The following is a 24,906-nucleotide window of genomic DNA, read 5'->3' as shown; positions in this document are numbered from 1 at the left end:
TAGCGGGAACGTCTCCACTCTGTGTATAACGCGGATCTATATGTTGGTGTGATGTAGAACATGAGAAGTGACACGCTCTCAAGTCGATTTCCGCAAAGTGGAAAATAACAGAGCGATGATTGACACAACAAAGCGCCCATGAATAGAACCCACTTTTAGATCTAAGAAAAAATATTTGCCTAGAGGGAAAATATTAATTAGTTTGTCTACATGCAAAGAGATAAATCTGCACGACCCATCCATCAAACGCCCGGAATAAACAGCCGAATGGAAATGATCTGGAAATTGACAGTAAACTTGGCAATCGGCGGCGGGGTAAACACGTTCCTTGGCACCAGAAGCTCTGAGAAATCACAGCCTCTGTCAGGAGGCATCTGTGCACGCGCTCACTCATCTGACAGCAGCACCGTCCTGCGCAAATCTCCGCTACGTCCTGCTCGACCCTCATTAACTATTGGAATGGTGGATTACGTGGAAATGAATAGCGCCGGTGACGAACGTTCATTAATAATCACATCCGGTCGGTGGAATCAATAAGGTCCGATATGAACCAATCCATAGGATATATTGTCTGTGATGGGACAGCGCCGGCTGTAACGCACAGTGATCGCTGCACGGTGGCTGTAACGAACATTGATCCCTGCACAGCGGCTGTAATGAACAGTGATCTCTGCATGGCGGTTGTAACGCTCAGTGATCCCTGCACGGTGGTTGTAACGCTCAGTGATCCCTGCACGGCGGTTGTAACGCTCAGTGATCCCTGCACGGCGGCTGTAACGAACAGTAATCCCTGCACAGCGGCTGTAACGAACATTGATCACTGCACAGCGGCTGTAATGAACAGTGATCCCTGCACGGTGGTTGTAACGCTCAGTGATCCCTGCATGGCTGCTGTAATGCGAAGTGATCCCTGCATGGCGGCTGTAACGCTTAGTGATCCCTTCACGGCGGCTTTAACAAACATTGATCCCTGCACAGCGGCTGTAACGCTCAGTGATCCCTGCATGGCGGCTGTAATGGAAAGTGATCCCTGCATGGCGGCTGTAACGAACAGTGATCTCTGCACGGCGGCTGTAAAGAACATTGATCCCTGCACAGCGGCTGTAATGAACAATAACCCCTGCACAGCGGCTGTAACGAACATTGATCCCTGCACAGCGGCTGTAATGAACAGTGATCCCTGCACGGCGGTTGTAACGAACAGTAATCCCTGAACAGCGGCTGGAATGAACATTGATCCCTGCACAGCAGCTGTAATGAACAGTGATCCCTGCACGGCGGCTGTAACGCTCAGTGATCCCTGCATGGCGGTTGTAACGCTCAGTGATCCCTGCACAGCGGCTGTAATGAACAGTAATCCCTGCACAGCGGCTGTAACGAACAGTGATCACTGCACGGCAGCTGTAACGCTCAGTGATCCCTGCACAGCGGCTGTAACAAACAGTAATCCCTGCACAGCGGCTGTAACGAACAGTAATCACTGCACAGCGGCTGTAACGAACAGTGATCACTGCACGGCAGCTGTAACGCTCAGTGATCCCTGCACAGCGGCTGTAACAAACAGTAATCCCTGCACAGCGGCTGTAACGAACAGTAATCCCTGCACAGCGGCTGGAATGAACATTGATCCCTGCACAGCAGCTGTAATGAACAGTGATCCCTGCACGGCGGTTGTAACGCTCAGTGATCCCTGCACGGCGGCTGTAACGCTCAGTGATCCCTGCACAGCGGCTGGAATGAACATTGATCCCTGCACAGCAGCTGTAATGAACAGTGATCCCTACACGGCAGTTGTAACGCTCAGTGATCCCTGCACGACGGCTGTAACGCTCAGTGATCCCTGCACAGTGGCTGTAACAAACAGTAATCCCTGCACAGTGGCGGTAACGAACATTGATCCCTGCACAGCGGCTGTAACGAACAGTGATCCCTGCATGGCGGTTGTAACGCTCAGTGATCCCTGCACAGCGGCTGTAACGAACAGTGATCCCTGCACGGCGGTTGTAACGCTCAGTGATCCCTGCACGGCGGCTGTAAAGCTCAGTGATCCCTGCACGGCGGCTGTAACGAACAGTGATCCCTGCACAGCGGCTGTAACAAACAGTAATCCCTGCACAGCGGCTGGAATGAACATTGATCCCTGCACAGCAGCTGTAATGAACAGTGATCCCTGCACGGCGGTTGTAACGCTCAGTGATCCCTGCACGGCGGCTGTAACGCTCAGTGATCCCTGCACAGCGGCTGGAATGAACATTGATCCCTGCACAGCAGCTGTAATGAACAGTGATCCCAACACGGCAGTTGTAACGCTCAGTGATCCCTGCACGACGGCTGTAACGCTCAGTGATCCCTGCACAGTGGCTGTAACAAACAGTAATCCTTGCACAGTGGCGGTAACGAACATTGATCCCTGCACAGCGGCTGTAACGAACAGTGATCCCTGCATGGCGGTTGTAACGCTCAGTGATCCCTGCACAGCGGCTGTAACGAACAGTGATCCCTGCACGGCGGTTGTAACGCTCAGTGATCCCTGCACGGCGGCTGTAAAGCTCAGTGATCCCTGCACGGCGGCTGTAACGAACAGTGATCCCTGCACAGCGGCTGTAACAAACAGTAATCCCTGCACAGCGGCTGGAATGAACATTGATCCCTGCACAGCAGCTGTAATGAACAGTGATCCCTGCACGGCGTTTGTAACGCTCAGTGATCCCTGCATGGCGGCTGTAACGCTCAGTGATCCCTGCACAGTGGCTGTAACAAACAGTAATCCCTGCACAGCGGCTGTAACGAACAATGATCCCTGCACAGCGGCTGTAATGAACAATGATCCCTGCACAGTGGCTGTAATGAACAGTAATCTTTGCACAGCGGCTGTAATGAACAGTAATCTTTGCACAGCGGCTGTAACGCTCAGTGATCCCTGCACAGCGGCTGTAACAAACAGTAATCCCTGCACAGCGGCTGTAACAAACAATAATCCCTGCACAGCGGTTGTAACGCTCAGTGATCCCTGCACAGTGGCTGTAATGAACAGTTATCATTGCACAGTGGCTGTAACGAACAGTGATCCCTGCACGGCGGTTGTAACGCTCAGTGATCCCTGCACGGCAGCTGTAACGAACAGTGATCCCTGCATGGTGGCTGTAACGCTCAGTGATCCCTGCACAGTGGCTGTAACGAACAATGATCCCTGCACAGCGGCTGTAACGCGAAGTGATCCCTACATAGCAAAACCACACCGGTACATTAGTCTGATAGTCACTTTTCTACGGCTGCAACCCCAGTACCCTCCAGGTGTATAATATCCAGTCCCGTTGCCCCTGGTGTATAACATCCGGCCCCTCACCCCCTGTTGTATAACATCCAGCTCTGCTGACCTCGCCATGGTCTAACATCCAGCCCATTGCCCCATTATATAACATCTGGATGGAATGATGTAAAGCCGCCACCACTGCACTTTAAGTTTTATTTGAACAATATATGGCAGTTTTATTTGTACACTGCATGGCTGTATAGTGTGGGATATAAGCTGTATATGAGAGCATTATCTGAATGCTGTATGGCGGTATTATTTTGTACATGCAGCTTTCTAAATTACAAGAACAAACTGAGTAAGTTCGTGTTCACAAGATGCAGTTGTCTGCGTTCCTTTGTCGTGATTCCAGAAAACCACCATGATCTCATCCTGGAAGGGCAGCGAGGGTTGGGGCCATTTTGTCTGCTGCTCGCGGCTGTCATGATCCGTTCCAGGGTTTTATCCTGTCTGCCGTTTTTCCGGGCGGATCATGTCAAGGGTTAACTTTGCTCTGGCTCATTCTGGGCTCAGGTTTGCTATTTAGCTCCGATGCATCCTGCTGGCGGTGTCAGCTATAGTTCTGCCTTCGGCGTGTGAACCTGACTCTAGATTTGTCCTGTTGTGATACCTGTGTCCGTGCTAAGAGCTCCCATAACCGGCCGGCCAGGGAATTGGTGCCATTGCTGATTCCCGATAGACCATGGATTTTATCACTGATCTCCCTCCGTCTAATGTCAAAACTGTGGTCTGGGTGGTGGTTGCCAGAGTCAGTAAACAGGCGCATTTTGTACCTCTAGCGGGACTGCCTAACGCTGAAACACTATCTCAGTTGTTTGTGGAGCACGTGGTACGGCTGCATGGCGTGCCTTTGAATGTGGTTTCTGATAGAGGGGTACAATTTGTGTCCAAATTTTGGAGGGCATTTTGTAAAAGGTTGGGTATTTGCTTGACCTTCTCCTCTGCTTGCTATCCTGAGACCAATGGTAAGACGGAGAGGACCAACCAGTCACTTGAACAGATTTTGCGGTGTCTTGCTACGTCTCGGCAGGACGATTGGTGTTCTTCATTGCCTGTGACTGAGTTTGCATTAAACAATCGGATTAATCAATCCACGGGCACCTCTCCGTTTTTCTGTAACTATGGTTTTGACCCCCATTTTGGTGAATTTTCTAGGCTGGATTCAGGATTTCCAGGGGCTGATACGGCAGTGCAACGATTGGGGGAGGTGTGGAGACAGGTCCAGAAGAACATTGGGAAGGCTCAGGGCAAACATAAACTTTTTGCAGATAAGCGACGGTCTGTAGGACCTATATTACTAATGTGTTTCATAAATCCCTTCTTAAGTCATTTGTACCATCCTCTTCTGGGCCTCCATCCTCTCTGCCTCCTATCTCTGTGGAGGGTCAGGCCGAGTATGAAGTGGAACGGATTGTGGATTTTCGCATTGGTCTGTAGTTCACTTCAGTTTTTGGTCCATTGGAGGGGTTACGGTCCTGAGGATCGATCTTGGAACCCGACGCGATCTGTCCATGTTGATCGATTGGTTTGGGCATTTCACACACGTTATCCTGGGAGGCCCGGGGGTCCAGTGCCCCCCCTTGAGAGGAGGGTACTGTCATGATCCGTTCCACGGTTTTATTCTGTCTACCCTTTTCCCAGGTAGATCATGTCAAGGGTTAACTTTGCCTCATTCTGGATTCAGGATGGCTATTTAGCTCCGATGCATCCTGCTGGAGGTGTCAACTATTGTTCTGCCTTCTGTGAACCTGTCTCTGGTAGCTCTTGATTTGTCCTGCTGTGATCCCTGACTTGCCCCATGTCTGTTGACTCCCTCTATCTGCCATTTTCCCATTTTTTTCCCTGTTTGTTGGTTTGATTCTCTGTTTTTTTACTTGGCTCAAATTCGGACTCGCTTCTGCCTTCTTAGTCTTACCCGCTTTTGACCGTTGCTGAACCCCCTGGCTTGTTCCTGACCACGTATACTGATGCTACTTTTGGTACTTCTGCTTCTGTTTTTTGACTTGGCTTGTCTGACCACTCCTCGCCACTTGGTGGCGTCTGTGCTGCTGCTCTGTATGTGCAGTCTCACTTCCCTCCCAAACTCCCCCTGGTGGAGGTTGTGCTATACTGCACTTCAGCAGCATGACATTGGCCTTTTTTCCTATTATTTCAACTATTGGAGAAAGAAATACTCAAAATCCCCTCAGACATGTTTTTTTTTCTTAATTTCTTTCATTCAAAACAGTTATAAGTAAAGAAACCACAAAATACCAAAATCCCCGATCTCAATAGATGATAAACACAAAATATAACCAAGTCCATTTCATAGAGTAAATCTGACGCCATCCAGGTGTCCATTCCCATGATTGTGCCGTTCTCACAGACAGTATCGCACCATTATTATCACACCGTCAGTATCTCACAGTCAGTATCGTACCATCAGTATCACAGTCAGTATCGTACCGTCAGTATCTCACAGTCAGTATCGTACCATCAGTATCTCACAGTCAGTATCGTACCATCAGTATCTCACAGTCAGTATCGTACCATCAGTATCTCACAGTCAGTATCGTACCATCAGTATCTCACAGTCAGTATCGTACCGTCAGTATCACAGTCAGTATCATACCGTCAGTATCTCACAGTCAGTATCGTACCGTCAGTATCACAGTCAGTATCGTACCGTCAGTATCTCACAGTCAGTATCGTACCGTCAGTATCACAGTCAGTATCATACCGTCAGTATCTCACAGTCAGTATTGTACCGTCAGTATCACAGTCAGTATCGTACCGTCAGTATCTCACAGTCAGTATCGTACCGTCAGTATCACAGTCAGTATCATACCGTCAGTATCACAGTCAGTATCATACCGTCAGTATCTCACAGTCAGTGTCGTACCGTCAGTATCACAGTCAGTATCATACCGTCAGTATCTCACAGTCAGTATCGTACCGTCAGTATCACAGTCAATATCATACCGTCAGTATCTCACAGTCAGTATTGTACCGTCAGTATTTCACAATATTGTACCATCAGTATCTCACAGTCAGTATTGTACTGTCAATATCGCACTGTCAGTATCTGTCAGTATTGTGCCAACAATATCTCACAGTCAGTATCGTACAGTCAGTATTGTACCGTCAGTATCTCACAGTTAATATCGCACCGTCAGTATCTCAGTCAGTATTGTACCATCAGTATCTCACAGTCAGTATCGCACCGTCAGTATCTCACAGTCAGGATTGTACCGTCAGTATCTCACAGTCAGTATTGTACCGTCAGTATCTCACAGTCAGTATTGTACCGTCAGTATCTCACAGTCAGTATTGTACCATCAGTATCTCACAGTCAGTATCGCACCGTCAGTATCTCACAGTCAGCATTGTACCGTCAGTATCTCACAGTCAGTATCGTACCGTCAGTATCACAGTCAGTATCATACCGTCAGTATCACAGTCAGTATCATACCGTCAGTATCTCACAGTCAGTGTCGTACCGTCAGTATCACAGTCAGTATCATACCGTCAGTATCTCACAGTCAGTATCGTACCGTCAGTATCACAGTCAGTATCATACCGTCAGTATCTCACAGTCAGTATTGTACCGTCAGTATTTCACAATATTGTACCATCAGTATCTCACAGTCAGTATTGTACTGTCAATATCGCACTGTCAGTATCTGTCAGTATTGTGCCAACAATATCTCACAGTCAGTATCGTACAGTCAGTATTGTACCGTCAGTATCTCACAGTCAGTATCGCACCGTCAGTATCTCACAGTCAGTATCGTACCGTCAGTATCACAGTCAGTATCATACCGTCAGTATCACAGTCAGTATCATACCGTCAGTATCTCACAGTCAGTGTCGTACCGTCAGTATCACAGTCAGTATCATACCGTCAGTATCTCACAGTCAGTATCGTACCGTCAGTATCACAGTCAGTATCATACCGTCAGTATCTCACAGTCAGTATTGTACCGTCAGTATTTCACAATATTGTACCATCAGTATCTCACAGTCAGTATTGTACTGTCAATATCGCACTGTCAGTATCTGTCAGTATTGTGCCAACAATATCTCACAGTCAGTATCGTACAGTCAGTATTGTACCGTCAGTATCTCACAGTTAATATCGCACCGTCAGTATCTCAGTCAGTATTGTACCATCAGTATCTCACAGTCAGTATCGCACCGTCAGTATCTCACAGTCAGGATTGTACCGTCAGTATCTCACAGTCAGTATTGTACCGTCAGTATCTCACAGTCAGTATTGTACCGTCAGTATCTCACAGTCAGTATTGTACCATCAGTATCTCACAGTCAGTATCGCACCGTCAGTATCTCACAGTCAGCATTGTACCGTCAGTATCTCACAGTCAGTATCGTACCGTCAGTATCACAGTCAGTATCATACCGTCAGTATCACAGTCAGTATCATACCGTCAGTATCTCACAGTCAGTGTCGTACCGTCAGTATCACAGTCAGTATCATACCGTCAGTATCTCACAGTCAGTATCGTACCGTCAGTATCACAGTCAGTATCATACCGTCAGTATCTCACAGTCAGTATTGTACCGTCAGTATTTCACAATATTGTACCATCAGTATCTCACAGTCAGTATTGTACTGTCAATATCGCACTGTCAGTATCTGTCAGTATTGTGCCAACAATATCTCACAGTCAGTATCGTACAGTCAGTATTGTACCGTCAGTATCTCACAGTTAATATCGCACCGTCAGTATCTCAGTCAGTATTGTACCATCAGTATCTCACAGTCAGGATTGTACCGTCAGTATCTTACAGTCAGTATTGTACCGTCAGTATCTCACAGTCAGTATCGCACCGTCAGTATCTCACAGTCAGTATTGTACCGTCAGTATCTCACAGTCAGTATTGTACTGTTAGTATCTCACAGTCAGCATTGTACCATCAGTATCTCACAGTCAGCATTGTACCATCAGTATCTCACAGTCAGCATTGTACTGTCAGTATCTCACAGTCAGTATTGTACCGTCAGTATCTCACAGTCAGTATTGTACCGTCAGTATCTCACAGTCAGTATTGTACCGTCAGTATCTCACAGTCAGTATCGCACCGTCAGTATCTCACAGTCAGTATTGTACCGTCAGTATCTCACAGTCAGTATTGTACCGTCAGTATCTCACAGTCAGTATTGTACTGTTAGTATCTCACAGTCAGCATTGTACCATCAGTATCTCACAGTCAGCATTGTACCATCAGTATCTCACAGTCAGCATTGTACTGTCAGTATCTCACAGTCAGGATTGTACCGTCAGTATCTCACAGTCAGGATTGTACCGTCAGTATCTCACAGTCAGTATTGTACCGTCAGTATCTCACAGTCAGTATCGCACCGTCAGTATCTCACAGTCAGTATTGTACCGTCAGTATCTCACAGTCAGTATTGTACTGTTAGTATCTCACAGTCAGCATTGTACCATCAGTATCTCACAGTCAGCATTGTACTGTCAGTATCTCACAGTCAGTATTGTACTGTCAGTATCTCACAGCCAGCATTGTACCGTCAGTATCTCACAGTCAGTATTGTACCGTCAGTATCTCACAGTCAGTATTGTACCGTCAGTATCTCACAGTCAGGATTGTACCGTCAGTATCTCACAGTCAGGATTGTACCGTCAGTATCTCACAGTCAGGATTGTACCGTCAGTATCTCACAGTCAGGATTGTACTGTCAGTATCTCACAGTCAGGATTCTACTGTCAGTATCTCACAGTCAGGATTGTACCGTCAGTATCTCACAGTCAGGATTGTACCGTCAGTATCTCACAGTCAGGATTGTACCGTCAGTATCTCACAGTCAGTATTGTACCGTCAGTATCTCACAGTCAGGATTGTACCGTCAGTATCTCACAGTCAGGATTGTACCGTCAGTATCTCACAGTCAGGATTGTACCGTCAGTATCTCACAGTCAGGATTGTACCGTCAGTATCTCACAGTCAGGATTATACCGTCAGTATCTCTCAGTCAGGATTGTACCGTCAGTATCTCACAGCCAGCATTGTACCGTCAGTATCTCACAGTCAGCATTGTACCGTCAGTATCTCACAGTCAGCATTGTACAGTCAGTATCTCACAGCCAGCATTGTACCGTCAGTATCTCACAGTCAGCATTGTACCGTCAGTATCTCACAGTCAGCATTGTACCGTCAGTATCTCACAGTCAGGATTGTACCGTCAGTATCTCACAGTCAGGATTGTACCGTCAGTATCTCACAGTCAGGATTGTACCGTCAGTATCTCACAGTCAGGATTGTACCGTCAGTATCTCACAGTCAGTATTGTACCGTCAGTATCTCACAGTCAGGATTGTACCGTCAGTATCTCACAGTCAGGATTGTACCGTCAGTATCTCACAGTCAGGATTGTACCGTCAGTATCTCACAGTCAGGATTCTACTGTCAGTATCTCACAGTCAGGATTGTACCGTCAGTATCTCACAGTCAGGATTGTACCGTCAGTATCTCACAGTCAGGATTGTACCGTCAGTATCTCACAGTCAGGATTGTACCGTCAGTATCTCACAGTCAGTATTGTACCGTCAGTATCTTACAGTCAGGATTGTACCGTCAGTATCTCACAGTCAGGATTGTACCGTCAGTATCTCACAGTCAGGATTGTACCGTCAGTATCTCACAGTCAGGATTGTACCGTCAGTATCTCACAGTCAGGATTGTACCGTCAGTATCTCACAGTCAGGATTATACCGTCAGTATCTCTCAGTCAGGATTGTACCGTCAGTATCTCACAGTCAGCATTGTACCGTCAGTATCTCACAGTCAGCATTGTACCGTCAGTATCTCACAGCCAGCATTGTACCGTCAGTATCTCACAGTCAGCATTGTACCGTCAGTATCTCACAGTCAGCATTGTACCGTCAGTATCTCACAGTCAGCATTGTACCGTCAGTATCTCACAGTCAGGATTGTACCGTCAGTATCTCACAGTCAGGATTGTACCGTCAGTATCTCACAGTCAGGATTGTACCGTCAGTATCTCACAGTCAGTATTGTACCGTCAGTATCTCACAGTCAGGATTGTACCGTCAGTATCTCACAGTCAGGATTGTACCGTCAGTATCTCACAGTCAGGATTGTACCGTCAGTATCTCACAGTCAGGATTGTACCGTCAGTATCTCACAGTCAGGATTGTACCGTCAGTATCTCACAGTCAGGATTGTACCGTCAGTATCTCACAGTCAGGATTGTACCGTCAGTATCTCACAGTCAGGATTGTACCGTCAGTATCTCACAGCCAGCATTGTACCGTCAGTATCTCACAGTCAGTATTGTACCGTCAGTATCTCACAGCCAGCATTGTACCGTCAGTATCTCACAGTCAGCATTGTACCGTCAGTATCTCACAGTCAGCATTGTACCGTCAGTATCTCACAGTCAGGATTGTACCGTCAGTATCTCACAGTCACGATTGTACCGTCAGTATCTCACAGTCACGATTGTACCGTCAGTATCTCACAGTCAGGATTGTACCGTCAGTATCTCACAGTCAGGATTGTACCGTCAGTATCTCACAGTCAGGATTGTACCGTCAGTATCTCACAGTCAGTATTGTACCGTCAGTATCTCACAGTCAGGATTGTACCGTCAGTATCTCACAGCCAGCATTGTACCGTCAGTATCTCACAGCCAGCATTGTACCGTCAGTATCTCACAGTCAGTATTGTACCGTCAGTATCTCACAGTCAGTATCGCACCGTCAGTATCTCACAGTCAGTATCGTACCGTCAGTATCTCACAGTCAGGATTGTACCGTCAGTATCTCACAGTCAGTATTGTACCGTCAGTATCTCACAGTCAGTATCGCACCGTCAGTATCTCACAGTCAGTATTGTACCATCAGTATCTCACAGTCAGTATCTCACAGTCAGTATTGTACCATCAGTATCTCACAGTCAGTATCTCACAGTCAGTATTGTACCATCAGTATCTCACAGTCAGTATCTCACAGTCAGTATTGTACCATCAGTGTCTCACAGTCAGTATCTCACAGTCAGGATTGTACCGTCAGTATCTCACAGTCAGTATCGTACCGTCAGTATCTCACAGTCAGTATCTCACAGTCAGGATTGTACCGTCAGTATCTCACAGTCAGCATTGTACCGTCAGTATCTCACAGTCAGTATCTCACAGTCAGTATCTCACAGTCAGTATTGTAGTGTCAGTATCTCACAGTTAATATTGTACCATCAGTATCGTACCGTCTATCACTGCTTTCACTTTCCAGCTCTCTGACGCTCTCCTCTTGCTGTTACATTGTGTTCATCTTTGTTTTTCACTTTGTTTAGTGTTTTTTTCTTGGCAATTGTTTTCAATAAAATGTATTTTGTGTTTTTCATTTTTTAACAGCAGGGTATTTCAGTTTGTATCCTCAGTTTTCTTAGCTCTAGGTGGTGTTTGCTCCATGTTTCTCAGGTCTCATCCAGGCGCACGTCACTGTAAGAATTCTCCTAAGTATGGCGAGTGGATGACTACACCGGGCACGGACAGGCACCACGTAAAACAGGTATTGATGGGTGCCACATGACGGGCATGGACAGGCACCACGTGATGGCTGACAGCCCTTAAACAATATCACTGCTTAAAAAACATACAGCTCTGGCAAAAATTAAGAGACCACCACATCAAATCCCTGTCATGGGCCGCCCAATCTCCAGACCTGAACCCCATTGAAAACCTCTGGAATGTAATCAAGAGGATGATGGATCATCACAAGCCATCAAACAAAGAAGAACTGCTGACATTATTGTACCAGGAGTGGTAGAAGGTCACCCAGGAGCAGAGTGAGAGACTGGTGGAAAGCTGCCAAGACGCAGGAAAGCTGTGATTAAACATCATGGTTATTCCACACAATATTGATTCCTGAACTCTTCCTGAGTTAATACATTTGTATTGTTGCTTCTAAATGATTATGAACTTGCTTTCTTTGCATTTTTTGAGGTCTGAAAGCAATGTTTGTTTGTTTTTTTTAATTTTGACCATTTTTCCTTTTTAGAAAAAACATACAAAATTTATTGCTTGGAACTTCTGAGACATGTTGTCAGTAGTTTATAGAATAAAAGAACAATTTACATTTTACTCAAAAATATAACTATAAAGAGAAAAAAAAAATCAGACAAACTGAACATTTTGCAGTGGTCTCTTAATTTGTGCCAGAGCTGTGTACTTTTTAAAATGTTTGGATAGTACAGGCGACTATAATAAGCTTTCTAATATTTCTTTCAGCACTTATGAGCCACCTCTTCCCCTCCCCCATCTCCTTAACTTGTCATCCAAACTTGACAAAACTGCTTAAGGCTACTTTCACACTGGCGTTTTTTTCAATACTTCGCAATGTGTCGTTTATGGGAAAAAAATGCATCCTGCAAAGTTGTTTGCAGGATGCGCTTTTGCCCCATAGATTAACATTAGCGACGCATTGCGACGCATTGCCACACGTCGCAACATGTAACTTTTTTGCTGCCGACGGACCGCTTTTTCCGACCACGCATGCGCGGCCGGAACTCCGCCCCCACCTCTTCGCACCTTACAATGGGGCAGCGGATGCGCAGGAAAAATGCATCCGCTGCCTCCGTTGTGCGGCACATTTCACTGCTAGCGTCAGAACCTCGGCCCGACGCACTGCGACGGGCCGAGTCAGACGCTAGTGTGAAAGTAGCCTAACTTCATACTGCTCAGGACAGAATGAACTCCCAGCACAATGAGGTGTTGGGATACAGCTGACAATCATATTCTATGTAGAGGGGTGGAGTAAGGTAGAGTGAGGAAAAAAAAGACAGAGGGAGAGACAGATCGTGCAACATTCACTAATACTAGAAAGCATCAGCATAGAAAATATTATACAACAGTACTGAGCAGTGTAAAAGTTTATCACCCCAGTGCTGGATTCACACCTACGCTGCTCAGTTTTCATGTTTAATGTCCTTCCCATTTCTGAAGATCTATTACATAAAGACAGGAGAACAGGAATCCCTGTTGTGTGTGTGTTGTGTTCGGGAGTCAATATAACAGATTGTCTCCTCCACCAGCTCAGAGACAACTGATATTTAATGATGGAGCTTGCAGAGGGGAAAACGGGTGAAAATGCAGAATACACGTTGCATAATGGCCAGAGATAGTGTTATTCCTCATGCACACACAGAAGAGATTGTTCTGAAATTGTTTCTAAAGTTACTTGAAAGTGTGGCTTTGATGAATGAATATCGTCCGCAACTACTTTATTTTATTCTTTTTTATTCTTATTATTTTGGGAAGACGGAGAACCTGGGATCCACCAACTCATGCCAGGCACTGTGACCCCTCTAGGGCAGGGGTCTATAATGCATCATATAAGCACAGGAGGTCCAGGAAGCCGAAAAATCCAAACCAGACGCAGTCAGGTGGTAACGCCCTATGCGGAGCCTTGTTGAAAAAAAATAAAAGAGCAAAAGTTGCAATATTTAACCCAAATTCCAATTGTGACGAACGTTGCAACTTTTTGACACCGGTTTTCTGATGCATGGGACATAGGATGATACATTAACACTTTGAGCCTTAATTAGTTTCTGCTCGAGACATCAATATAGAAATCGGCGATGGTGGGCTGCCACCTATACATTAAGTCTGGGGCTGGGGAACTAGAGGACCCTCATGCTCTTGTATTTTTTGGGTACTAGGTATCAGATATTGATGGCAACTTGTGGCAAAACCCTGGAAAATCCCTTTGAATACGAACAGTATCTCCGTACATTATATGTATCAATGTAAAAGGAAAATGTATCACTGAGCCGAACAGCGTCACACGTCCGGAGCAGCAGTATATGATCCCATTATCAGTGTGATTATTATTAATCCATCATTTCTCCTTATTATTGGTATTATTATCCTGCTCATTATTTGTGATACTTTTATTATAACCGTTACAGATTTATTATTACAATATTAGGAGAATGTCACTCTTCCTCTTTAATTTGCTCGATGATCCAAGTCGTCATCTAATTTTGCTGCTTTTATCTGTAAAGTAACGTGATTTCAGGCGCCTCCGTTCCCAGCCGGGAAGGTTTTTTTTGTCATTTATATCCTCCCTTTATCTGTATTTGTTTGGAACATTTTACCGAGATATTCACCTAATTTCAAAAGAACAAACAAATCAGAAAGGGCAGGCTATTCTCATGCAAATGGCGCCAGCTGTTTGGATCGGGATGGACGCCGCTGCCGTCCTAATGTGAGGATCTGCATAAAAATGACACAGTGAAGATATGATAAAAATATAAAAGGACAGACAATAGAATGCAAATCGTAATCAGCCACTGGAAAGAAACTGCCATGAAGCGGATCAGGTGAGCGAGCAGAAACAATGGGGGAGCGCGAGATAAAAGTAACGAGGCGCTGATGGGCTGCAGCGCTGATCATTTCACCACCACAACTCAGCACTGGTTGGAAACGGCTAAATGTTTCACTCCTAATGCTATTTACCTATCACATGTGCAGCAGATAATGACCGGATCTAAACACGGTAACAACGCTCCATAATGTGTGAGGCAACATTACTGAGAAGTCTGAGGCTCATCATCCTGCTCCATCTCCTTCCATATCCAGGACCTCAGCCAGCGCCGAATGATGGAATGGGTTCTACAATGCTGGCTCCACTACTGGATTCCAGAGCCAAGGATCTGCCACCTAAGATACCCTACATGGAGAAAAGTATGAGCCCCCTCCACATCCAACCTCCTCTTCAAGCATCCCATTCTACAACACAAATTCCCATCTAGTTCGATTGTTGTAAAATGTTACGAAAACAAAAATGCAACGATCTGGAAATCTCTTATCTCCATATTTTATTCACAGCAGAACATACCGTAAAACAGATCGGAAATTAGACGTTGGACATTTTTTCATTTAATGTAAAACAATGAGCTCACTTGGAAATTAATGGAAGCTACACATCTCAGAACTGTTGTGTCCGGGCCATGTCCACCATTGTGCTCAGGTCTTGTCCTCCATTGTGCTCTAGCTATGTCCACCATTGTGCTCAGGTCTTGTCCACCGTTGTGCTTGTGCCGTTTACAACATTGTGTTCTAGCTGTGTCCACTATTGTGCTCGGGCCGTGTCCACTATTGTGCTCGGGCCATGTCCACTATTGTGCTCGGGCCGTGTACGCCATTGTTCTCTAGTCGTGTCAACCATTGTGCCTGAGCCATGTCCACCATTGTGCTTCGGCCGTGTCCACTATTGTGCTCGGGCCGTGTACACCATTGTTCTCTAGTCGTGTCAACCATTGTGCCTGAGCCATGTCCACCATTGTGCTTGGGCCGTGTCCACTATTGTGCTCGGGCCATGTCCACCATTGTGCTCGGGCCGTGTACACCATTGTGCTCGAGCCATGTCCACTATTGTGCTTGGGCCGTGTCCACCATTGTGCTCAGGCCATTTCCACCATTGTTCTCTAGTCGTGTCAACCATTGTGCTCGAGCCATGTCCACCATTGTGCTTGGGCCATGTCCACTATTGTGCTCGGGCCATGTCCACCATTGTTCTCTAGTCGTGTCAACCATTGTGCCCGAGCCATGTCCACCATTGTGCTTGGGCCATGTCCACCATTGTGCTTGGGCCATGTCCACCATTGTGCTCGAGCCATGTCCACCATTGTGCTTGGGCCGTGTCCACAATTGTGCTCAGGCCATGTCCACCATTGTGCTCGGGCCGTGTCCACTGTTGTGCTATGGACGTGTCAGCCATTGTGATCTGGCCATGTCCACCATTGTGCTTGGGCTGTGTCCACAATTGTGCTTGGGCCATGTCCACTATTGTGCTCGAGCCATGCCCACCATTGTGCTCAGGCTGTGTCCACCATTGTGATCTAACCGTATCCTACCATTGTACCTGGGCCGTGTCCACAATTGTGCTTGGGCCGTGTCCACCATTGTGCCCGCGCTGTGTTCCCCATTGTGCAGCGTCCCCTCTTCTACTTATAACAGTCTCTAAACGTTGGGGAAGTGAGGAGACAATTGCTAGAGTTTTGTGATTTTGAGAGAGGAACGTTGACCCCTTCTTGTCTGATGTCAGATTCTCACTGCTCATCAGTTCGGGGTCTTTGCTGAACTTTTCGCCTCATAATGCACCAAATATTTTCTATTGGTGGAAGGTCCAGACTGCAGGCATCTGGTTCATCTCTTGGACTCTTTGTCTGCATAGGTGTTCTGCTGTGATGGAGGCAGTATTATTATTATTTATTGTTATAGCACCATTTATTCCATGGCGCTTTACATGTGAGGAGGGGTAGATATAATAAAAGCAGGTACAATAATCTTAAACAATACAAGTCATAACTGGTACAGGAGGAGACAGGACCCTGCCCGCGAGGGCTCACAATCTACAAGGGATGGGTGAGGATACAGTAGGTGAGGGTAGAGCTGGTCATGCAGCGGTTTGGTCGATCGGTGGTTACTGCAGGTTGTAGGCTTGTCGGAAGAGGTGGGTCTTCAGGTTCAGTATGGGGTTTTCCATTGTCCTGCGGAAATGTACAAGGTCTCTCCTGAAATAGATGATTTCATAATACTTTGTGCTGTAGATGGACGATATTCAAAGTCTAAGTAAATTTCTATCAAGGACCATTTTTCAGAAATTATTGCAGATTTAGATACAGTTGTTCTCAGATTGGTAAACTCCGACCATCTTTGCTTCTGGGAGACTCTGCCTCTCTCATGTGCTTTTTATGCACAGTCATGTGACTTTCTTGAATATTGGCCCTTCGGCTGGTTTTCGTTAGTACCAATTAATTTTTCAGCTTTTCGTTAAAAATGTCTAAGTTTTACCTTCTGAATTACCGTATGTTCCGCTGTGAATAAAACATGGCAATAAGAAATTTCCAAATCATTGTATTCTTTTTTCTTTACATCTTACACAGCAGCCTAACATTTTTGGAATTGGGGCTGTATATCCATAAATATTAACCTCTTCACCCCGAATCCTGTTTTCACCTTCCTGATCAGGCCAATTTTTTACAATTCTGACCACTGTCAATTTATGAGGTCATAACTCTGGAACGCTTCAATGTCTCCCACTTATTCTGAGAATATTTTCTTGTGACATATTGTACGTCATTATATTGGTAACATTTCTTTGATATGACTTGTGTTTATTTGTGGAAAAAAAAGGAAATTTGGCAAAAAAATTTAAAATTCGCAATTTTAAAACTTTTAATGTTTATGCTCTTAAATCAGAGAGTCATATCGTACAATATAGTTAATATGTAACATTTTTCACATGTCAACTTTACATCAGCATAATTTTGGAAACAGAATTTTTTTGTTAGGAAGTTATAAGGGTTAAACGTTAATCAGCAATTTCTAATTTTTACGACAAAATTTGCAAAACCATTTTTTTAAGGACCATCTTACATTCGAAGTCACTTTGAGGGGCATATATGACAGAAGACACCTAAAAATGACACTGTTCTAAAAACTGCACCCCTCAAGGTGCTCAAAACCACATTCAAGAAGTTTATTAACCCTTCGAGGGGCTTCACAGGAATTTTTGAAATGTGGAAAAAAAATAAACAATTAAATTTCTTTCACAAAAAATTTCCTTTGGACCTGTTTTTTTTTTTAACTTTCGCAAGGGTAACTGGAGAAAATGGACCATACAGTTTGTTGTGCAATTTCTCTTGAGTACACCGATACTCTATATGTGGGGGAAATCTACTGTTTGGGCGCACAGCAGGGCTCAGAAAGGAAGGAGCGCCGTTTCACTTTTTGAATGTAAAATTTGCTTACATAATTAGTGGTTGCCTTGTCACGTTTGGAGAGCCCCTGATGTGCCTAAACAGTGGAAACCCCCCAAAAATGACACCAATTGGAAACTAGATCCCTTACGGAACTTATCTAGATGTGTATTGAGCTCCTTGAACCCCCAGGTGCTTTACAGACAATTATACAGTAAAGCTGTGAAAATAAAAAAAATCTAATTTTTCCCACAAAAATCTTTTTAGCAACAAATTTTGTACTTTCACAAGGGCAAAAAGAGAAAATGGACCTCAAAGTTTGTTGTGCAAATTCTGCTGAGTTCACTGATATTCCATCGAAAACTACTTTTGATGCACAATGCAAAGCTCAGAAGGAAAGTAGCGCCACATTACAGTGCAGATTTTGCTGCACTTGTTTGAGAGTGCCATGTAGCAGCAGAACCCCCCATAAGTGCCCCCATTTTACCAATTAAACCTCTCAATGAATTCATCTAGGGGGGCAGTGATTATATTGACACCACGGATGTGTCACAGACTTTTATACCATTGAGCAGTGAAGAAAATATAATTTACTTTTTTACCATCAAGATTGTGTAGTAGCCCCAAAATTTACATTTTCATACTAGGAAATGGGTAAAAATGGCACCAGAATTTGTCCCACAATTTCTGCTGAATGTAGAAATACCCCATATGCGGCTGTACAGTACTGCTTAGCCACATGGCAAGACTCAGGAGGGGCGGAGCGCTATTTGCCTCCTGGAAAGCAGATTTTCCTAGACTAGTTTGCAGACTCCATATACAGAGCCTCTAAGTTATAGTAAAGCAGAAATTCCCCTCAAGTGACCCCATTTTGAAAATTATAACCCTCTGGGGATTTATCTACAGGTGTAGTGATGATTTTGACTCCATGGATGTTTCCCAGAAATAAGCAGCAGTGGATGTTGCTGAGAAAAAATTGCACTGGTAGTGCCCAGTACGTTGCAGTCACCAGTACGTTGCAGTCACCAGTACCTTATGCCCAGCCTGTGCTTCTGGAAACACGCACATGTTAATTAGATGGGCTCTAATCTACTATATAATTGTCTAAGGGTCACTTCAGTCTGTCTGTCTGTCTGTCACGGATATTCATTGGTCGCGGCCTCTGTCTGTCATGGAAATCCAAGTCGCTGATTGGTCGTGGCAGGACTCCCACGACCAATCAGCGATGGCCATAGTCTGGCAGCGAAATGGCCACTGCTTTAGTGCCCTGCAGTCAGCGCTGAGCGCTCACACAGGGTTAATGTCAGCATTAACTGACCGCGGTGTAACGGACTCCGTTAACGCAGCTATTAACCCTGTGTGACCAACTTTTCACTATTGATGCTGCGTATGCAGCATGAATAGTAAAAAGATCTACTGTTACAAATTATAATAGTAAAAAAAAAGGTTATTCTCACCTTCCGACGTCGCCCTCTCCTCGGCAGTGCAAGCGGCAGGTTCCGGTGCCAAGGATGCTATGTGAGAAGGACCTGCCATGACGTCACGGTCATGTGACCGCAACATCATCAAAGGTCCTGCGCTCATACCAACCCTGGGCCTGGAAGCTGCCGCGTGCACCGCACACAGGCGCCAGGACTTCAGGACTTTTAAGTATTTTTTAACCACGCATATAGTGCCCACATTGCTATATACTACATGGGCTGTGTTACATACTGCGTGGGCTCTGTTATATACATCTCTGTGCTATATACTATGTTCTACAATATACTACGTGGCTATGTTATATACTACGTGGCTCTGCTATATACTACGTGACTGACCAATATACTACATACCTGTGCTATACACTACATGGCTATGTTATATACTACGTAGCTCTGCTATATACTACGTACGCTGTGTTATATACTATGTAGCTATGTTATATACTACGTTGGTTGTGTTATATACTACGTCACTGTGCAAAATAGTATGTAGCCTGTGCTATATGCTACCTACATATTCTAGAATACCTGATACGTTCGAATCGGGCCACCATCTAGTCACTACAGAAATGCCAAACATGTGGACGCTATATGTGGTATAGGCACACTGGGGCTCAGGAGGGAGGGGGACATTTGGATTTGGGAGTGGAGAATTTGCTGAATTTGAGGTGCCCTTTTGCTTTTGCAGAGCCTTTTTGCTACCAGCAACATAGAAGCCCCCTGTATTTCTGTTAACAGATGATGGTCCTGAGTGGGGACTTGTTTTTTTGTGGATTGAGTTGAAGCTTTTATTGGGAACATTTTACATAACGTTTTGGATCACAGTTGTCCGGCGCTGTACGCTGAGCACTTACTTTGGGGTTTCCATCTAAGTCTCTTAGTGATGTGACAGATTAAACCCCCGAGGGATCCATTCACTATAATGAGGCAGCAGAGTTACTGTAGACTCCATCTGGCGTCTGTTCAGCCATGTCATTCTTTTCAGAAGTGCAGAAAACTGTGGCCTACAGTACTTTTATGCAATCCTAAAAAGTTGGACACCACCGGATCACGGGTCCTATGGCGCCCACAGTGCCTCCATCTGCCTCATCATAGGGAATCTTCCACCGGTGGTTCTGTCTGAATCACATATTTCAGAGATTTTGGGGCTTTTACGCAGTAAAAACTATTTTATAGAAAAAATAATTATTTTTGCATCGCTTTAGGCTGCCGTCACACTATCAGTATTTGGTGAGTATTTTACATCAGTATTTGTAAGTCAAAACCCGGAGTGGAACAAATAGAGGAAAAGTATAATAGAAACATATGCACCACTTCTGCATTTATCACCCACTCCTGGTTTTGGCTACAAATACTGATGTAAAATACTGACCAAATACTGATAGCGTGACGGCAGCCTTATTCTGAGAGCTATAACTTTTTTATTTTTCTGCTGATGGAGCTGTACGGCAGCTTTTTTTTGCGGGACAAGATGAAGTTTTCAGCGGTACCATTTTTATTTATATTTGTATTTTTGATCGCGCTTTATTGCATTTCTTGTTCAGCAGTATAATGATAAATCATTGTTTTTTGCCTCGTTTTTTATTTATTATCTTTACGGTGTTCCCTGAAGGGGTTAACTAGTGGGACAATTTGATAGAACGGGTCGTTATGGACTCGGCGATGCCGAATATGTGTACTTTTATTGGTTTTTTTATGTACATAAATAAATGTATTTATTGGAAAAATATTTTTCTTTTTTTCTTCTTTATTTAGGGATTTTTAAAAAAAAATATATATATATATTTTTACACTTTTGAATATTTTTTACTTTTTTATATTTTCCCATCCTGGGACATCACTGTATTGTGTCAGATTGCAGATCTGATACTCTACACTGCAGAGTATTACATCAGGATCTGACAGGCAGGGAAGGAGGCGTCTCAGGTCCTGCTCTTAGCAGGCGCTCACAAGCCACCTTCCCTGCAGGACCCGCATCGCGTTGTCCTGATGGAAGCGCGCAGGGAGTCCACTCCCTGCGCGATGCTCCTCTATGTCGCTGTCACTACTGACATCGGCATCAGAAGGGTTAAATGCTCACGATCGGTGCTAGTCACATACAAGCTGACACCTGCACCCAATCGCTGCGGCGCTCAGCGTGAGGCTACACGATCGTTGTGCCGTACATATACTGCGATTTGCAGGAACGCAGCTACCGCAGAGCAGTATATGTACGTCGCATGTTGGGAAGGGGTTAATATGGAGTTTCTCCTCAGCAGATATAACAGCTCAGCTCTTCTTGGGAGGATTTCTACAAGATTTTGGAGCCGTCTGTGTGAATTTTTGTCCCTTCATCCAGAAGATCATTGTGGCGTTGTAAGGAGGTGGAACACAAGAAGAGTCCGGGGGCAGTTACCTTCTCTGCTCCATGCCTGGAACCATTGAGCTGTGCTATAGGTTCCCCGGGGGGCAGACTTGGAGACTGGGACAGGAAGGAAGCCGGGCAGAGAGCGGGAAAGGCGCACGTGCAAGTGGCAGAGCAGCATGTGCAGCGGTCAGGGCAGGACGCACCTGCGCTTCGGGAGAGAGAGAGGGCTCCCGGTCAGAGGACAAATGCAGGGAGATTGCCCAGAAAGACTGCATCTTGTGAGTACATGAAAGCGGACTCTGCTGTGACTGGAGAGGGGCGCTTTGACACCCGTGCAGAGACATTAGCCTGTGCAGAGACCCCCTGGTACCCACAGTATCAGTACAGAGACTGTGACCCTTGGTACCCACGGTATCAGTGCAGAGCCCCTGATTCCTAGTGAGAGAGTTAACATTGCAGAGCCCCTGATTCCTGGTAAGAGACTTAATAATAGACTGAGCATCGTTTTCCCGGGATAGGCTGTGCTGCAAAAGCTACAGACTCAGAGCCTGTCCATATCACATTAACTCCCGAAACCCCAGGCAGCGGGTTCCTAGAGACTACTCAGCCCACCGACAACAGAGGGACGACAAGTGCCGCTGTTTCTCGGCATCTACGTTGGAGAAGACGACCCTTCAAGCAAGTCCTCATCAGACTGATAAGTGTTTTTTTCTCAAGAAATCCTGCTTAATTCTGTTACACTGTTTGACTCCCATATTTTGCACCGTTATCTTTTCAGTTCATTTTCTACTGTTTTCTCCCTTCGAGGAGAATATTGTCCATGTTAATAAATTCCCCCCAACAGTTGGTCTGTCTGTTCCGTAATGACATACTCAACCCTGCACTCTATTACAGCGTCAGACCCTGATGTTGGGGGGAGGCCGGGATCACAATCTCAGGTGTTGGATGGGTCGGTGGTCCGGGCTCTGTGCCATGCCTATATGGCTCTTGTGCCATGGACGCACAGTCATGGGGGACAGATAAGGGTCTTCCCCAAACTGTTTCCACAAAGCTGAAGCATTAAAGGGGTTGTCCACTACTCGGACAAACCAATCTCAATCACTATGTTTCCCCCTGCCAAAATAAAAGAAAAAGTGGAAGAAAAAATAAACTGGAATTCAGCGATTACCGTAATACAGTACATTACAATTATACTTCATTACTTTCCTGTTTTCCGGTTTCTGTATTTGGGTGACTCCTATGAATTCTCTTTCTGGCAGCTCCGCTCATCTATATACAGTATTATATACATTGTTGCTTATTACTTCTCTTATTCTCATTTAACAGGTTGTACTCGGCGCTGCCCTGATTCTGTGAAGATGGGCACAGACAAGGAGGGCACAGACAAGGAGGGCACATCCCAGCTCTCACTATATTTTGCACTTCTCCTGGTATTTTGGGAACTGTCTTTCCATAACTTCTCCAATGCACTACATGAAACATACTATCATTCCCCAGCAGGGGGCAGTAGTGAGACTTGAGGTCTTGCAAATTCAAATCCTGCAAAAAATCAACAAAATCACAAACTCTGCTCTGGATGTGACTAGAATAAAACATAAAGCAGTAACAGAATTTTGAGCGCAGCTCTGGATGTGACTGGAGGCATGATGCAGCACCAGATCACTACAGTATTACAACACTTGGCTTTTTCCCCTAAGTTTATAGTTCATTAATGCTGTATCATGTAAAGATGTTGTAAGGTGGTGAGATGAAGGAGCAGTGTAAGAAAAAGTAATGGCCTCCAGTGACGGCCTTCAGTGATGGCCTCCAATAATGGCCTCCAGTGATGGCCTCCAGTGATGGCCTCCAGTGATGGCCTCTAGTGATGGCCTCCAATAATGGCCTCCAGTGATGGCCTTCAGTGATGGCCTCTAGTAATGGCCTCCAGTGATGGCCTCCTCCAGTGACGGCCTCCAGTGATGGCCTCCAGTAATGGCCTCCAGTGACGGCCTCCAGTGATGGCCTCCAGTAATGGCCTCCAGTGCCGGCCTCCAGTAATGGCCTCCAGTGATGGCCTCCAATAATGGCCTCCAGTGATGGCCTCCAGTGCCGGCCTCCAGTAATGGCCTCCAGTAATGGCCTCCAGTGACGGCCTCCAGTGATGGCCTCCAGTAATGGCCTCCAGTGATGGCCTCCAGTAATGGCCTCCAGTGATGGCCTCCAGTGATGGCCTCCAGTAATGGCCTCCAGTGATGGCCTCCAGTAATGGCCTCCAGTGATGGCCTCCAGTGATGGCCTCCAGTGATGGCCTCCAGTAATGGCCTCCAGTGATGGCCTTCAGTGATGGCCTCCAGTAATGGCCTCCAGTGATGGCCTCCAGTGATGGCCTCCAGTAATGGCCTCCAGTGATGGCCTTCAGTGATGGCCTCCAGTAATGGCCTCCAGTGATGGCCTCCAGTGATGGCCTTCAGTGATGGCCTCCAGTAACGGCCTCCAGTGATGGCCTTCAGTGATGGCCTCCAGTAATGGCCTCCAGTGATGGCCTCCAGTAACGGCCTCCAGTGATGGCCTCCAATGATGGCCTCCAGTAATGGCCTCCAGTGATGGCCTCCAGTAATGGCCTCCAGTGATGGCCTCCAGTAATGGCCTCCAGTGATGGCCTCCAGTAATGGCCTCCAGTGCTCCTGTAATTACACGTCTGAGGCCGGGGTCACACTAGACCGTAATACGGACGCTCGCCCAATGTTAATCAATGGGGCAGCTCCCATCATCCGATATTTTCTCGGCCGTATTCAGGATCCGAGTGAAATCGCAGCATGCTGCGATTGTCAGCGTATCTCGGCCGAGAATCGCCAATGAAAGTCTATGGGGGCGAGAAAAAAATCGCACAGCACACGGACCATCAGTGTGACCTGCGAGAAATTCTCAGGCATTGGGCAGGTGACAGGAATGGCTCATTTTGCAAGTGTGTGAGAAAATCTCGCCATACGGATGTCACACGGATCACTGTTTTGGTAACATTTGTGCGATTCTCG

At 45.8% G+C, this 24,906-nt stretch overlaps 1 protein-coding gene across 1 annotated transcript; it reads left to right on the top strand.

Annotated features, from left to right (window-relative positions):
• Positions 1 to 1,616: 1,616 nt before the first annotated feature.
• LOC138666173 (keratin-associated protein 10-6-like) lies at positions 1,617 to 23,412 on the top strand. Its single transcript, XM_069754412.1, has 2 exons — positions 1,617 to 2,763; positions 23,219 to 23,412. Exons 1-2 carry the CDS (start codon positions 1,617 to 1,619, stop codon positions 23,410 to 23,412), a joined length of 1,341 nt encoding a protein of 446 aa, XP_069610513.1.
• Positions 23,413 to 24,906: the final 1,494 nt, after the last annotated feature.

This window comes from Ranitomeya imitator, chromosome 2 (genome assembly GCF_032444005.1).
Source record: "Ranitomeya imitator isolate aRanImi1 chromosome 2, aRanImi1.pri, whole genome shotgun sequence".
Lineage (NCBI taxonomy): Eukaryota > Metazoa > Chordata > Amphibia > Anura > Dendrobatidae > Ranitomeya > Ranitomeya imitator.
This window is presented reverse-complemented; position numbering and strand designations above follow the sequence as displayed.